The following is a 16915-nucleotide window of genomic DNA, read 5'->3' as shown; positions in this document are numbered from 1 at the left end:
GGTTTTAACCCTTAAAAACTCAACTTTGGTCAGCGAAATAGCTGATGAAGCGATTTATTGATAATATCAGTACTTTCAAATATCGGGATCCCGATGGCTTCAGTCAATCTCATACCTATTTATTAATCGCAATGTGTATATGAATTAACTCAAAAAACTATAATTATCATATTGCGCAAATTAGCATGTACTCACATGAATGAATGTATAAATTGCTACATTTTATATTAACAAGTGTGATCAAAATTACAGCCTGGTGCGATAAGCCTGTAACATACATACATATCTACATGTGTTTATACATTGAATTGTTTATTACCCGTCGTACAATGTACGAGTAAACTTAATTTTTTCTGGGAAAAGCGATTAGTTTTTGAACCGTTTTAAATCGAACTCTCCCAGAAACACTTCGCCTTTCAAGACCGAAATTTGTTGCTAGTGTCATTTTCTCTTTCCGCAGCTCCTCTCGTAAAGTGTGCGTGTCCACAGCTCGTAGCTTTTTTCACCAAGAAATCGGGTATTACACTACATCCATGCTTCCAGGATTTTATTCTCAGTGGCAACCCTGTTAAGCATTTTTATGTACTCAGTACCATTGTTGATTTGATTTGATTGTGTCGCTTTACTATTACTGAGAATGACAATTTGTTTCCTGTGATAGTTTTTCTCTAAAACAATCTCTGCACATCTGCTATGGCATCGACCTTAGCTTGTAAAATGACAACAGTCATCTGCCGTTCTCAAGCCGTCTGCTTACTATTGTATTGTCCTCCTACGAAGAAACTCCTTCAGGTTCTACCAGGTAGGCGTCTGCACACAATTACGCTCTGGTGGGTTTTGCAATCACTCACTAACCGATGTGTACGAAAACGACACAAGTAATTAATAGTTCAGATATCATTACATTAATCAAATGTACTTTTTTCGAGAGTATAAAAGTAAGGGCGTCGTGTTAGGTTAGATTAGGCTGAGATGACAAAGCGCCTTAAGCTCATTACAAATCTGCTAGGTGATTAATTCGACTATTTGCTTGAATAGCTAAAGCAATATGATTCAAGATTTTACAACTATACTCGTAGTTTGGACAAAGATGGACAACTAACATCCGGTAGCTTGCTGAATCACTGTAAGGAAACACGGGTTTGGGCGAACCTTGCCCATATCTAGAAGCTCATTAGATCTCTTGTAATGCACCTTGTGCTAGAGTAACTTGTATAGTAAAAAGAAATTCATTATTTTTCCAATATTTGGTTTAGTAATAAGTAATAATGGAAATCGTCGTCATTTGCTCGTTTGAAACTGAAATAAAGCTGTATACAAAAAACTCGACGTATGGGCGCTACAAGAGTTAATTGAAAATAAAACCTTAGGGACCAAATTTCCATCATCGAATTGCGGCACCGAGGGACTACAACCTGTTTCTGTCCATGGTGAAAATTCACCGCCAGAAAAGCTTGTGAGAATCAACTATTTTTTGCCAATAGGAACGAGAACAATACAACTGCTACAAAAGATGCCAAAAATGGCACAATTAATGAATAATTAGGCTCATCTCCCATATGTGAAATCTTTATTCGTATTTCTAAACTTCTTGTTAATTAACGAAAGTGAGTAATTATTGCTTAGACAATCGGAAATTAAATCTAATGGCCTTAGTTCCTTTTTAGTTGTTGTGCACGCATTTGTTCGTGTTTACATTTGGTATAAAGTCACGATTATATCAAATCTACCTATTTGCATTTTCAATGCATATTAATTAAGCAATGCACAAGTCTACATAAGTATAATACGAGTAAACAGCTGTGTTCATGAAAATAGTAGTGCAGGTGAGTAATAACAACTACAAAGCAAAAACATCAAGTTAAAAAGACAAACTACGAATTCAATAACATTTAAAAGAAATTTTTAGCTTATTTTTTCAATACATATATTTTTTACTAACAAGGTTTATTTAAAAAAAAGTCTTAAAAATTAGTAAGTTCATAAAAATAGAGCGCCTTATTTGTCGAAGGAAAAAAAGAAAAAATCAAGTTAACAATTAAAATCCTAAATGTTTTCGATTGACTAATATTTGGTTGTACAACCATACACCGACGTTACGTGGAGTCGATAAGATTCTTACAACGCTTCATAGGGATTTAGGACCATGCCTAATTTGACCAAAGCTATATTATATTTGATGTATTTACTGTTGCTACGAGTATAACTCGTTTAACATCTCCTTATAAATTTGCGATTGGAATCAGGTTCAGCGACTGCATTGACCGGGACCTTACGTCGATCATTTCTGATACAAACCACTCCTTAGCTACTTTGGTTCGTATGTTTTTGGTTGTTATCCTGTACGAACGTGCTTTTTATAGACATTTTTCAGACTGGAAAATGGTAACATAACATAATAGAATAGGTTCATGATGCCATAAATCAAAAGTATAGGATCGACAAAATGATTCGAAAAGCAAGACCATATCATAGCTCAGATCACCGTGTTAAAAAGTTTTGGGAATGTATGTGCCTGAAATGGTATTATGTGTTTGGTAACGAACTTACATACTTTCTGGGACTTTTTCCTTAAAAAATGCACATTTGTTTCCATCAGTTTACAGCATATTCCGCCAATTTGTAGATGGGCAATTGCAATATTCTTTTGTGAACTTTATACTTGCAGCCACATGTTTCTTCGTCAAAAAAGCTGGGTCCCTTTATCTCCAAATGGTTGTCATATAGGGACCCTATGATTTGTAAGGGTAGTAATAATTTTTTATACTTTTTGAGGATGCTTAGACCTCGCTTTTTATATAACCTGTAATCTCTCTGTCCTTTAATATTAATTTTCTTAAATTTTTCCCCAATATCAACTACATTATTGTTGTATTTTACAGCAGTTTATATCATTGGAGAGATGTATCCCACTACTATGTCGATTCCCTGTATGTTCTGTCTTGTTTCCTTAGCTTCAGTATCAATTCACATTTCTCGATGGAACAATGCCTTCCTCTACGCACTAAAAGGAAAAGTACACTAGAGTTCCAAAAACTTTCATCAGAAAATTATTAAATTGCTTAAATATACGTACTTATAGCAAATATCTAATAATTTTTTAATTTATCGATCCCTAACGATACGCACTACTACCTTATTGAACAGCTTGTTTTTTATCAAATACAAAAATGCGTCATAGTAAAGGCAGCGGAAGCAGGTGTAACGGGATATTTTCGTTTTTAAAATTTCAAGTATCTATCCTACCAAAATAAAACAATCACGATTGTCGGCTTAGCAATTTAGTATCTGTTAGAAAAGATCTTTATATATAAGAAGTTGTTGCCCTTCTATTTTCATGATCACAACTGTATATCGTCTTCGCATAGAATCGTTCATATGCAAGTAGACTTCTAAAATAAGGTCATTGACTTATGATTATATTTACTTTTCAATTATTCTCTAGCTACTACTTTAAAACACAAAGGGTTTGATAAGAATTTACACTTGTATTTAGAGGCTGATAAGAAGTTCGCGTAAATTAATTTTATTTCATCAACAAAATCCGTTTTGAAATTGATTACAGCGTAGAAATGAATTCTAAACAGAGAACATATTTGATTGTATCAGTAGAAAGAACACATTTCAACGAATAACACTAGTTTACTGTCATTTTACGACTGTGATAGACCGTTAGAAGCTGTTTGTTGCTAATTTTGGGTTGTTAAAACTGAAAATGATAGTAAAAATTTCCTAATATGTTGGATTTTTTGTTTTGTAGTCAAGGGACTGTACGTGATGGAAAATTTTTGAACTCAAATTCGTAATCAGGGCATCTCAAATAATCAACAGCACTCAGTACATCAGTACCAAATCTTTCCTTCAGATTGGTTGAGTAGGGTAATTAGGCATATCATGGTATTTCTATGTAATCAAATTAAAGTAATACATTTGTCTACCAAAATTTTTTTATGTTATTCATAAAAATATTCTTGTTGTTTTAATTTTTGATAAAAATTGAAGAATTGACATTCTAAGTTCGGGTACAGCCGATCTTTTTATACTCTCGCAATTATAAAGTCGAAACCGGAGAAATATTTTTAGTTCTTCGCAAAACTTTCTCAGCGCATTTAGTTAATATAGTTAAAGCTTTGTAAAATATGTATATTTATGTGCATGAAATCTATTAGAAGGCAAAGCCACGTCCACCAGATGTCCTTTTCAACTTCGATTCCCTGTCCCAAATTACAGTTATAGCCACAAATTCGGATGGGCTTGGTTATAGTCTTCTACAATATTTCGTTTAAAAGGCGTGACAAAACTCCGATTAGATTGGGTTTGCACACGGACTCTTCTGTCGCTCGGCAAATTTTCCTTTTGGTATCGCGCGTCCGTCCGTCTGTTCGCCGGTACAAGCGATAACTTGAGTCAAAATTAAGATTTGTTGATGAAATTTGGTACATGTGTCTTGGAAAAAAAGGAAGGACGAGTTTGTAGATAGACGTAATTGGACCACAGCCACGTCCAAAAACGCCATTGAATGAAAATGAATAAAGTGCCATAACTAAGCATTAAATTAAGATATAGAACACGGGATCGCAGTAGCATGGGGCATTTGTTGGATGAAATTTTTGAAATAGTGGGCGTGGCCCTGCCCTCTAATTGGTTTAATGTAAATATCTCCTAAACCACTTATTGTACAATAACAAAAAAACAAAGCATGAGTTCATGGATTGAGGATTTACGCATATGAGCCCGAAAGTAAACAGCAGTCAACTGTGCGGATGTTTCAATATGAGCCGAACACAACAAAATTTGTTCTTGCATTAAGCACTTCCAGCAAATTTTTGCGTCTTTTTTGGAAAAATTAGACATGTCGCAACCACACCACTGGAACCAGTGGTATGAGTGGTATACAACCATTTCTTTGCCAGTTGTGTTTCACCTCTTCACCACGATAGTACTAGCTCTTAAAAATGGACTGAAACAACTGTATTTTTGAGCACTCAAAATATCGATTTGATGAGTTATCCTCCGTAAAGTCCTGACTTGGCACTGAATGACTTCTTTTTATTGCCGTTCGTAAAAAATAAATCGAGAGGTGAACGTTTATCGACACTAGAAGAGGAAGTTGGTGCATTCAGAACGCATGTTTTGGAGATACCTCAACCTAAATGGCAAAAGTACTACGACAATTGGTTCAAAATATTTTGAAAAACAATAATGCGAGTATCGATGATTAATATTTGTTTGTATTCTCTAATCCCGAAATACCACATACTATACTCGTACAATGCAGTTCTTGTATTTTATTAAAAATATGTGAACAAATTTCCGTATAAATAATGTAGTTTAGCGCTGATTATGACTGAAATTGGTCTAGGCCTTGGTCTAAACGTCAGATCTCTAATATGTAGATTTCCCATTCTCTGGTTTAGGTTTTTTTCATAGACATTCAAAATATTCAATTTAGCACAATACAATATTCAATCACATAATCACATTCATCACATAATATCCCATAAGCACGATTTTATTAAAAAATCCACTCATTTTCTTCAAATAATGCATATGGAATTTTTACTCAACATTAACATAACATATAAACACTCCTACACTAATAGCGATTTAATCTCATGCCGCTTGACTATGGCTGAGTATTCTCCCTCGTGAGAAGAGTCAGTGGTGTTGCAACACATAGAGCCTTCATTTGCTGGTAAGTATGAGATTATTTTTCATCTGGATTGGTGTGAGTTCCAGCATGACCTCTAGTGCTGCCGTCGGACACGTAGACACACACGGACATGTGTTTACAGTCTCTGCGATGCTTTTGAAGCCTATGACACCGCTCCATATGTAACGATCCTTCTCACGATCATGGTGTACATCCACTTGATAATTCATGGTTTCCAACCCCAGAATTTACCAGGCGATTGCACACCAGGCTTTGACCATGGTCAGATCCACATGCTGTTTTGAATGAAAAGTGGAGCTCAACCCCAGATATGGGTCCTCATTAGGCATCTCTAAGTTTCCATAGACCGGCAAGGACATCTTCCTCCTCCTTATTGATCTTTGTAAAAAGCAAGATTATAAAATGTTTGGTTACAACTGAACTGAGCCTTTCCTTACTTGTTTATTTTCTTGTTTTTAACCATGGAGATGACCTCAATCATTGCATTAGTGAAGGACCTTTTTTAGTTACTTGGGAATATATGTATATACAGAGTGATTACAAAAAAAAAAAATTTTTTTTTCGTTTGGTACTCGAAAAAATAGGTTCCTAGACACCTCTAAGAAAGCCTCTCCAAATATGAGTTTTTAATTGTAACGCCTAACGGTTTTCTATTTTTTCTTATTATCAGATAGAAAAATTTATATCTCGCTTTCAACTACTTAAAAAAATATATTGTTCCTTAGATTTTATAGGAAATTTAATGCTCTACAAAAAAGGTCTATTATGATTTTTTCGTAAACCCAAACGTTTAAAAGATATTAACAGTTAAAGTTTGATTATTTTTGGGAAAATTTTTTATTTCTTATGAATTTTATAACTCAATGAAAAAAAATTATATAAAAAAATATATATATAAATATATCCTCAAAATATCAAAAAAATTCACCAAGCAGTTTTCTTTAAAAAAAATACTACATATCGCATTTTTAGCCTTTTAGTTTGCCCTTTAATATGTACATATGGATATGCAAGAATGTACACCCAGTACCTAGCTAATCAATTTTATTTTACATGAAGTCAAAACATAATAAACATACCTAATCTGACCTATCCTAATTTAACACCTGTCGTATTTTATGAAGTGCTACACCTGTTTTTTTGCTTATCACTTATCAGAGAAAATTGTTAGTTCAGCTGCCGACACCTACCTGGCTCCCAAACAATGTTCAAATTTTTGTGCACACCTCTTTTAAATAAGCAATAAAAATTGAAATATTTCGACTACACACATATTTTATATGTGGCTGGTCAACAATTAATTGATAAAATTTCAAATTTTTCGCAATGTCAAGGTGCAGGCTATTATTCTATAATTACCTGGGAATGAGTAGCAAAACGCGGCAGGCAAAAAATAGGTCACATATGCTTTAGTACACGACTATTTACGTAAATACATATTTAATTCGTATAATAGTGCATACTAAATTGCGTACAATATGTGCAAATTAATTGAACGCATTCTCCAATTCACACCTTAAGTTCAACCCCCTTTATATTAGGGCATCCGTTTGTTACACTTAGTAAAAATTGTATTGTTAGTAATGATAAAAAATTAACTAACGTAATTTCGAAATTATCAGTTGTGAATAAAGAAAAGTTCATTCATTTGCATATTAATACGGAAGTATGGGGGAAAAGGGTGATATTTTATATTTAAAGGTACATATATAAATTTTATATCGAGTAATTTTATTAACTTTGCCAATTTTATGGCATTTATGTTGTGAATGGGGTTTTGGGTATATGGCACAGAGACTGCGTCTTACAAAGAGTATAGATTTAGATGTATATATACTATATACATATGAAAATGATTAGGATAACGAGATGAGTTGGAATCCGGGTGACTCTCTTTCCGCCTATCCGAGCAATTGATAGCTGGAGTAAAAATTGAGATATCTTGATGAAACTTGCGAGTGCCATAACTAAGCTCAACAATAAGATACAATGCTGTTATTTAGTACAACGAATTGCATTCGAGATGGGCATCTGCGATTGAAAAAAAAATTAAAAGGGTTTTGTTACAAACTACTAAAGGTATGAAAAATCTATAAATAAATGCGCCAGAGGCATACAGTTTTACACCCGAGATGGTACGAGAGTATGGCACTGCCTACATTTAGGTAAAAGCCCCTATCTCGGAAGCTATTTGATCGATTTCAATCAATTTTTTAGGTATTATATTTGCATTCCTAACTCACAGTGCGAATCAGACAAAAACCACTCATTATTCCCATATAACAAAATATTAAATTGCAACCGATGCTTTCAAAACAAGAAGCAATCAATATACTATCTAGATAAAATATTGCCGAATAGTGCTTTTGAAATGTGCATCTTATGATCAAAAATTGTCCAAATAAAATCAAATCGACTGCTAACTTTTTATCGAAAATTTCGGTCAATCTGTGAAATGTAATTTAGAAATTCGGAAAATTCTTATTTGATAACGATAGGGCAGAATGTCAAAAATGGTTTGAATCGGATCAATAATGCCCTTAGCAATGCAGCGGAATAAATAATAAAAAGAAGTAAAGAAGGGCTAAGTTCGGGTGTAACCGAAAATTGTGTGCTCTTGCAACTTGCAATAATCAGATTCCGAGCAATTTCTTCAGGAAAGTATGGGAGTTGGGGGCAATATTGATTCAATTTTATTTATTTTTGCCAGTAAAACATATTATTAACATGCCATATAACTCACATGCGGAAGCGTTGGGATGCCGGCGTTGGTTAGGTAGCTGTTCACAAGAAAGACGATGAGAACCGGGGCGTTGTCGTGGTTTCATTGATTACTATCCACTACGTCAAATTACATACATATAAGTACATATCTCCAACATTTTAAGGTTCTGCTATGAGATGTAACCCAATTTTAACCAATATTTAAATTTTTTTTCACTAATGTTTTATTTTATTACGTCTTTCCCCTGTAAATTTCCGAAAGTGTTGTTACGTTATTTTGCATTTTAGGTGACGATATGTAATAATTATTTATGTATTATGCACTTATATGATCATGATTAATTGTACTCATTGGCACAGATGTAAGTATGTATACATAGTTAATATTTTCAAAGAAACGCATAAAAAACATGCATTGTTCACCCTAATATTTTATATAATTGTATGAATAACTACACTTTATATCCTTACAATACAAATTACCATATATTGTCATTGTCATTACAGACAAGTAATTTTCTGTTTCTGCTCCTGCCGCCAGTCTTGATATGTTTATTTAAGGAGTATGGGCGCTTCGTAACACCTGGTATACACGTCCTCTGGGTTCTACTTATAATAGTGGGTTTAAGCTCAATGTACTTCCATGCAACGCTCAGTTTAATTGGTCAATTACTTGATGAGCTGGCGATTTTGTGGGTTTTTATGGCTGCTTACTCTTTGTTCTTCCCAAAAAAGTATTATCCAAAAGTCTTCCGTAATGACCGGTAAGTAATGAAAAATTAAAAAGAAATCCACTATTTTTGCTTTTAATTGTAGTTTAAAATATCTAATTTAGGTGAAATAATTACTGTTTTGTTCGAAAACTTGTTGGTATTTCGAAGGTAATAATTATAATGCCACTCTCCTAGAAACCCGCGTCCCTATTGACAATAAATTTACAGAAGCTTCTCTTATCAGCAAAAGCATTCGCCATAGATAAAGTGGAGGCACAAGAACATCCCGACCAAGCTTGTCACTACCGCGCCAATGTTGGCTTGTTCTGATGGAATACAACCGTTCGTCCGAAGCTGGTCATTTCAGGGTGACTGATTACTTTAGATAATCCAATTGGTGATTGTACAGGTTCGAATTAAGAGTTGGTGATAAATTATTCCCTGTCAATCCCACCTAACACATAGCAAATTCTTCTTGACAGTCAATCCCTGCTTGACACCGACCGTTTTCGCTTGACGTTGTCGTAAGTAAGAAACTTTTCATCACCGGTAACTATGAGTTTCGAAGATGGATCGAATTTGTTGCTATTCAGAAGCGCTTCCGATGGAAATTATTCGGATCATTATTTAAATGGTGCTACCATGTTTAGCACCAGGTTAATCGAAACAGTGCTTACATGACGGTCGGACTAGAATAATTACATTATTTTATCGATATTTTCGACAATTGGTCTTCCAGAGCTTATTGCATCTTTGACATCTACTCGTATATTACCAGAAACTAAAAGACTTAACTAAAATTGCGCATGATTGACTCTTACAGTATCAGGACCACAAACACTTTTCAGCCCCTTGGCATTTCTCTATCCAGAAAAATAAGTAAAATTTGGAGTATTTTCTCCTTGCTGGCGCCCATCTTTGACTCGTGTTCAAGTAATACCGAGTCTAGGAATTAAAAAACTGTCTGAGATTATTTTTTAGTACGAAATCTTATCTTTCTAACGCTATACTGTGTAAGTTAACACTAGGTTTACTAAAGTCATTTATTGGAAAAATAATAGGTTTTTTTATTAGACCTGACTAGTTAGAAGTCAATATTCAGAAAAAACTGCTGACTATATTTCATCACTAAATTTATAGTTTGAATTTTGTCGAAAAAATGATCCGAAGAAATTAATCAACATTTTTGTGAGACCTTTTTTATGCGTAAATATAAAATTTCATCTTTTAAATTCTTAATGACTGTAAAACCAAAATATTAATAGGATAATAATTGTTATTTATAGGAAAACATTCAGCGTGTTTATGTTTCTTTCGGCGATTTTCGCGACGGGCATGTCGATTTGGAAGCCCATAGTTAATGCGTTTGTACTAATGGCTATGGGCGTGCCAACAATGATAATGATGTATCGTGAGCTGCAAAGGTAAGCGTTTATTATAGTAACTATGCTAAATGGTAACATTATTTCGAGACTCAGTGTGTAGCTAAATGCAATATAAGCGCTACAATTAATAGTAAAGCCGATATATGTATGTAAATAAATAGGAATAAAATATATGTATGTATATGTTTAAAAAATAATAACAATAATTTAGTGGACATACTAATATTATGTACGGTGCACATAATTATATCAATATATTAAATGTCTACCATAATTCATAATTTAAAAGATTTTAAAACATTCTGCTTATTAACGGGGGATGATTGGTTTTTTAGTATGTTGCACGTTAATAGTATGTGATATTGGGAAAAAAAGGTTAAATCAGGTCAATACTACTTCAACTCCCATATACTATATATATATATTGATTTTCTAACGTATCTTTTGTCGAACCATGTACTATTAACATACCACATACTAAAAAACAAATCATATAGAGTAAAGTCAGCCAGATTTCCGTAAATCCTGATATTAGTTATATAGTGGCTAGGCCAAGTTTTCCCTCAAATTTATCTATTTTAATTTTTCAATGAGAAAACTTACATATTGGCCTATATATGTAGTACAAAGTCAGCAGGAAGTTCGGAATTCCTAATAATAGTTATGTGGGGGTTAGGTCAATTTGAGGAAAGTAGGAACGTTTAAGCCAATGACTTAAATTGATATTTAATAAATAGCAGCAAATCGTTTCATAATGATATTTCCAAATTGTGTTAAACAAAATTATCTAATATGGCTTAAATTACTATTTTTTCAGATTATCAATCCAGGTCTTAGTAGATAATACATTTTATTTATACTTATTATTTATTTATGACCTGCTGAAAGATAAACCCTAGTCGACGGATATTTAATTAAAAGTTGTATAAAAATATTACCGTTTACAGCTTGAAATGTTGAAAGCACTAGTTCTTTTGCACAATCAATAGTGTATACGTAATTTTTTGTTACTCAATAATATACATACATATTGTTTAATTAAGCTACTTCCGCTTTTGAAAACATTAACACAATTTGTATTCGGCCATAACATGCAATGTGTTCTTGGATTTAATTGTAAGCAAGGTTATTGAAAATGGGACAGGCAAAGTGCAGCTTATCAGCTCTCTAAGTTTGTCGACTTACAAGGCCTATAACTATGTATGTATATTAGAGCGGGTTGATTTAAAAAGAGCAAAAAACGAAAATTCGTGTATTCGTGAAAGGTTCTACGGATCACTCTGAACAACTTTGCCCAAGCGACTATGAATCTGAAATCGGTCTCGAGCCGGCGATATCACGTATCTCCTATACAAGTGATTATTCAAATTTTTCTTCGAGTTAAAAATCGTTAAAAATCGCTCGCAAAACGGTTTTAGACCCATATGTAGTTTCTTTGGGAAAATTGTTTAGAATACTTAATCCTTAAAATCCTGTATAAGGTTTGGTAGAAAAACGAAAAACATTATATGTAGTGTATTTTATCTATTAACCATTATCATACCACAGGGTAAAAAAAGAGTTCACATGGTTTCATTAAGGTAACTCTCATACAATCACTAAACATATGGAGTAAAGTCAATTGGATATTCGAAAATCCTACTATTCGTTATATCGGAGCTATGCCAAGTTTGCGCTCAATTTCATCTATTTTAGGCACATAGATACACTGTTAAAGCACGCTCTTTCATTTTCATTGAGATAACTCATATAGTGACCGATATAAGCGGTACAAAGTCACCCGGAAATTAGAAAAACTTTATATTAGGTATATGGGTGCTCAGGGAAGTATTGACCTGATTCAATCGATTTTTGATATACAGAGTTACTATTGTCAGGAAAGGATTCTCTTTGAATTTCATTTGTGCAATATCGCATACATTAATCGATATTTTCGGTCAAAAACTACTATGGATACTGGGGTTCACATATTCGGAACCTAAGGGCTTGAACAGTTTTGATTGGATTTGGGAACAATTTCATCCCGTTACATTAATTACTTCTTGATTTCTGTACTGGAAAGTGAAAGAAATAATTGGAATTTAAAATTGTGTCAAACCATCTCGAAGGTAAAATTTAATGTCTCTGGCGTATTTAGTTATTGATTTATTGCGCTTTTAGTAGTTTTTAACAGTACCGTTATATGGGAAGTTCTTATAATATTTTTGCTAGACAAATTTGGTTTCTGTGTCTTTTGTGGCTTAGAAGATATGTACATACTTGTATATTAAACTTATTAGTGGTCCCCTATGCCGAAGTAGAGTTTTATATCTTAATTAAGTTCTTAGTTCTTAGACAGACAGTCACTCAGATTTCAACTCGTCTTCATATTGATCATTTATATATATACTAGCTGACCCCGCAGCCGTTGTCCTGCGCGAAATCATGTCTTTTGAATTGAAAATACAAAAATTCATATTGTGTTGATTATCATTTATTTGAGATTTTTCTACATTTTTTTTTCAATGTAATGCAGTTTGATAAACAACAATTTTTGGTTTCTGTTTCGGTGTACAGAAAAGATGGTTTTCCAACTCTTGAGCACGCCACGTATATTTGGCCGTGTGAAAATTATAGCATTTCCAAATTTATGCCACACACTATGCGACTATCCTTGTGTCCTGTCGATTGTGATTTCAAATGCAATTTTCCCTGGAAACGGAATGCGTTTGAACTGAAATGGCAAATCGTTAGAACTCAAAATAAATGCGTAGAATCAAGCATTCTGCCCCATGTATTTGATAGGTGCAATCATATTGCGAAACATTATAACGACAGATCCAACTTTGAGACGCAAATGATGCGGTGGCATACTAAGCCGCTCCAAAGAACTTATTTAGAAATTCCACTGAATAATTCACAGTATTGTCTTCATTGTCAAGACGATCGATCGATTTGTATGACCGCAAGTCTCCCGGAATTTGACTTTGAATCTTCCAGTTTAAGTCAACAACATCGGTATTTTTGGCAGCTAATATTGCACATGCATTTAAGGAATCGTACTAACGATAATTTGTCCAATGTTCGTATAAACATTCCTGATAAGTCCATATTTCGTGAATTGATAAACGGCATATGGAATTGATATCAAACCACCGGAAGTATCAACCAGTATTGACCCATTTCCAATTCTTAGCGTATACGATGTAAAATGTCTTCGGCAATGTAATTTTTGGTCGTATCCCATAACTGACGCTAATTTGATGGCTGATCATCGCGAAAAGTGTGCGAACTTCATTCCAGTGATTATAATGTTCCAACAATTGTAATTGTAATTGTATGTATAATATCAAGGTATTTCCGAATAGAGCAAGTTCTCGCAAACGGTTCACTGACGAAAGTTGAGAAAAACTCGTAAATGTTAATTTTGTTGCTGGGGGTGTTTTCCCTGTCTGTACTGTATTCTCTGTGTTGAAATGGACTATTTGGTCATTCTCCAAATTAACTGCGAGACGCACAACAGTCGGAAAACGTTCATGAATCGCAAAAGTAAATATCATACAAAGCGCTTTATTGCAGTTCACGTATCGACCGTATCGTTCAAGACCAGTGACCGCCATGTTGCTTCCTTTGGTGACGTATTTACAAACGTATTTTATCGATTGCACCAAACTGCAATAGGCAACATTGACATCACTTTTGAATGTGAATTAGACAACAGTGGCGAATATGGTACTATCCATATGATGTCGACTTCGATGTCTTGTTAACTTCGATATTCACGCCTCTAAATTGAATGCTAAATGTTCTGCCATTGTCATCTGGTGAGCGACGCTGATACTCGTACATTGGATATCCATCATTTCTAGTGGATAGTGTTTCGTGCATTTATTGTCAGACATACAAACCGAAGTGGGATTGTGGTGTCCCCAAGGTCAATGTACCATATTGGTTTTCATCACTTCTTATAATACTGAATCTTTCTCTGCGTCAGGAATTTCCGCAGAAATGATTTCTTCAATTTGATCTGGAGTAACCACCATCCACCATCCAAAGAAGAATGTGTACGTGCGACAAACCTCTCTGTTGTCACTCAACATAGTACATCTAGCATCTAACAGCACCACATATACCTACATTACTCCAAGATAAAGTCCATGAAACATCGTAACTGTTGTTTGAAAAGTCGTGCTGTGTTATCGTGACGATCGCTTGCTGAATGACCGCGATCCATAATTCCGCACATATTTCATCGCATTTTGGGAGTACTTTTTGCCTTGCCTTGCTTGGGCTGCCATACGTTGATGGCAAAAAGAACGCCGACCTCTTCGTGGCTCCGTAACAAATTTCTATCTGCAACACACATAAAGTTTTCACTGAATAATTTTCAAAAATTTTTCTTTTAAATAGCCGGAATAAAAAAGCAAGCGTCCGAAATTGAACGATTCAAATAATTTACAAAAATATTAAAAAACAAAACAAACAAAAATTAAAAAAAATGAAAAAAAGTATATATAAGATTAAGTAGTCATTACACATATCGAGTTTTCATTGTTTTTAATATGTATTCTGCTATTCGGGGCGGAGACAAATCCAACGAATCAATAACCATGAAAATTGGTTCAGCAGATCTCGAGTTATAAGTGTCCGAACAAACCCATCTTTGTTTTATATATATACATAGATATACTATATAATCCTATATCTATCTCGCTTAGTTTTCGGTGATACGTACAACCGTTTGGTGAACAAAGTTATTATCTTCTGTACCAACACTTTACAAAAGTATAAAAATCGACCCGCTTTAATATATACATAAATGTACATACATATATGCATAGTATAGAAGAACTTATTGTAAATACGGCAACTGTTGCTAAACAAGCGCCCAAGTGTGAAAACAACAAGTGAAATACTTTTAAACAAGTTCAGATTAGAAAGGATGTCAGTATCAAGCGAGCTTGGTTTTAACTAACATGAAAATAAGGGCAGCAAATTTTAACTGACTTTAAATAAAAGTCCTTAGAGCCTAACAGGTTGACCATGGTACATTCGATATGAAAATTATTACATAGATCTTAGTATTGCTAGGCTAAAGAAAGAAGTTGAAAACAGCAGAAAGAAATACGAACCTAAACTCCGCGATGATTTAAACCCATTAGCAAATGTTTTGTTATAACCCTGTAAACAAACATGCTTGAAATGAGATCTACCAGTCTTCTAAAGAGCAAAGTATTATCAAAAAGATTGTGGTTGAGACAACAACAAGTGAGTTTTTAAAAATAACCAAATCATAAAATCTTGATGAACATATTTTGTTTTTGCATACTAATTTTTAATATGAAATAAGGTTGAAATTGAGTACAGAGAAATCATCCTTAACTGTTATATTGGGTAGTCGAAAAAGTCTTATCGTATTTTGTCAATAGATGTCTTTGCAGTCGTATATCTCCAGTGCTACCAATCACATTGTGCCATACCATATAGTGTTGGAAAGTTGAGCTTTTAAGCTTTATTTAACCAAAAAAAAAAATTAAATTCGGGGAAGTTGAAAAAAAAGTTACAGCTATGTATAAAAAAGGGAGGAATGCCACGCAAGCCACCAATGAAATTTGTGAAGTTTACCGAGACGATGCTGTATCAGTTCGTGTAGCACAACAATGGTTCGCTCGCGGTCGATCAAAATGGTACATATTTGTTTATTCATTTATTATTATAAATATAAAAAAATAAGTTGATGTTTGATTAGAAATACGAAAAAACTTTTTCGACTGCCAATATTTTGAACACCCAGAAGGAAAAGTCGGAATAAAATATATATATAAATGATCAGCATGAACAGTTTTGGTTGATCAGCACGATCATTGATATATCGGACTACTATAGCATATAGCTGCCATACAAACTGATCGATGGAAATAAAGTGTTGTAAGCAATCTTTTGTATTTGTGAAGGGTATTATAGCTTGTGTGCAACCGAAGTTATCATTTCAACTGGTTTGTGGAGTCATTTTGAGATTATTCTATGTTTTCTTTTCTTGTACATTGCAATAAATGTTTTATTTTCTTCCAATTCTTGGTAATTAGTCCAACTTCATATTATTCTAACGCAAGCCAGAGCAATATAAATATAAATAATATATACAAATTTGTTAGATTTAAGCTTTTTATAATAATTTTCAAATTCCAATTTTAGAGAGACACTTAGCCATATTTAGTGTATGCGCATGCAGCAATTAATATTTGGTTTACTGTTTTTTTGAATTCTTCCATATGCGAGCTGGTGTACATGTCTGTATGTGTATACTCCATTAACAAATGAACGGAGAGTTCGCAATATCGCGTGCAAAATTGCGAATATTCAATACAACTAATTGACCTTAACATAATTTATTTCTACACCTCAGTTCAATTAATAAAAAAATCGCTGCAGATTTTTCA

The 16915-nt window shown here is 33.7% G+C and overlaps 1 protein-coding gene across 1 annotated transcript in view; it reads left to right on the top strand.

Annotated features, from left to right (window-relative positions):
• The window catches only part of LOC126752438 (alkaline ceramidase), a 37867-nt gene that overhangs the window by 10093 nt on the left and 10859 nt on the right, over window positions 1-16915 (top strand). The window contains exons 2-3 of the mRNA XM_050463233.1: window positions 8906-9162; window positions 10398-10535. Of these exons, the coding sequence (XP_050319190.1) occupies window positions 8906-9162; window positions 10398-10535 (395 nt within the window). The remainder of the gene's footprint in view (window positions 1-8905; window positions 9163-10397; window positions 10536-16915) is intronic.

Source organism: Bactrocera neohumeralis, chromosome 3 (assembly GCF_024586455.1).
Source record: "Bactrocera neohumeralis isolate Rockhampton chromosome 3, APGP_CSIRO_Bneo_wtdbg2-racon-allhic-juicebox.fasta_v2, whole genome shotgun sequence".
Classification (NCBI taxonomy): domain Eukaryota; kingdom Metazoa; phylum Arthropoda; class Insecta; order Diptera; family Tephritidae; genus Bactrocera; species Bactrocera neohumeralis.
The sequence above is the reverse complement of the archived record's forward strand: the minus strand, read 5'-3'. Positions and strand labels throughout refer to the sequence as shown.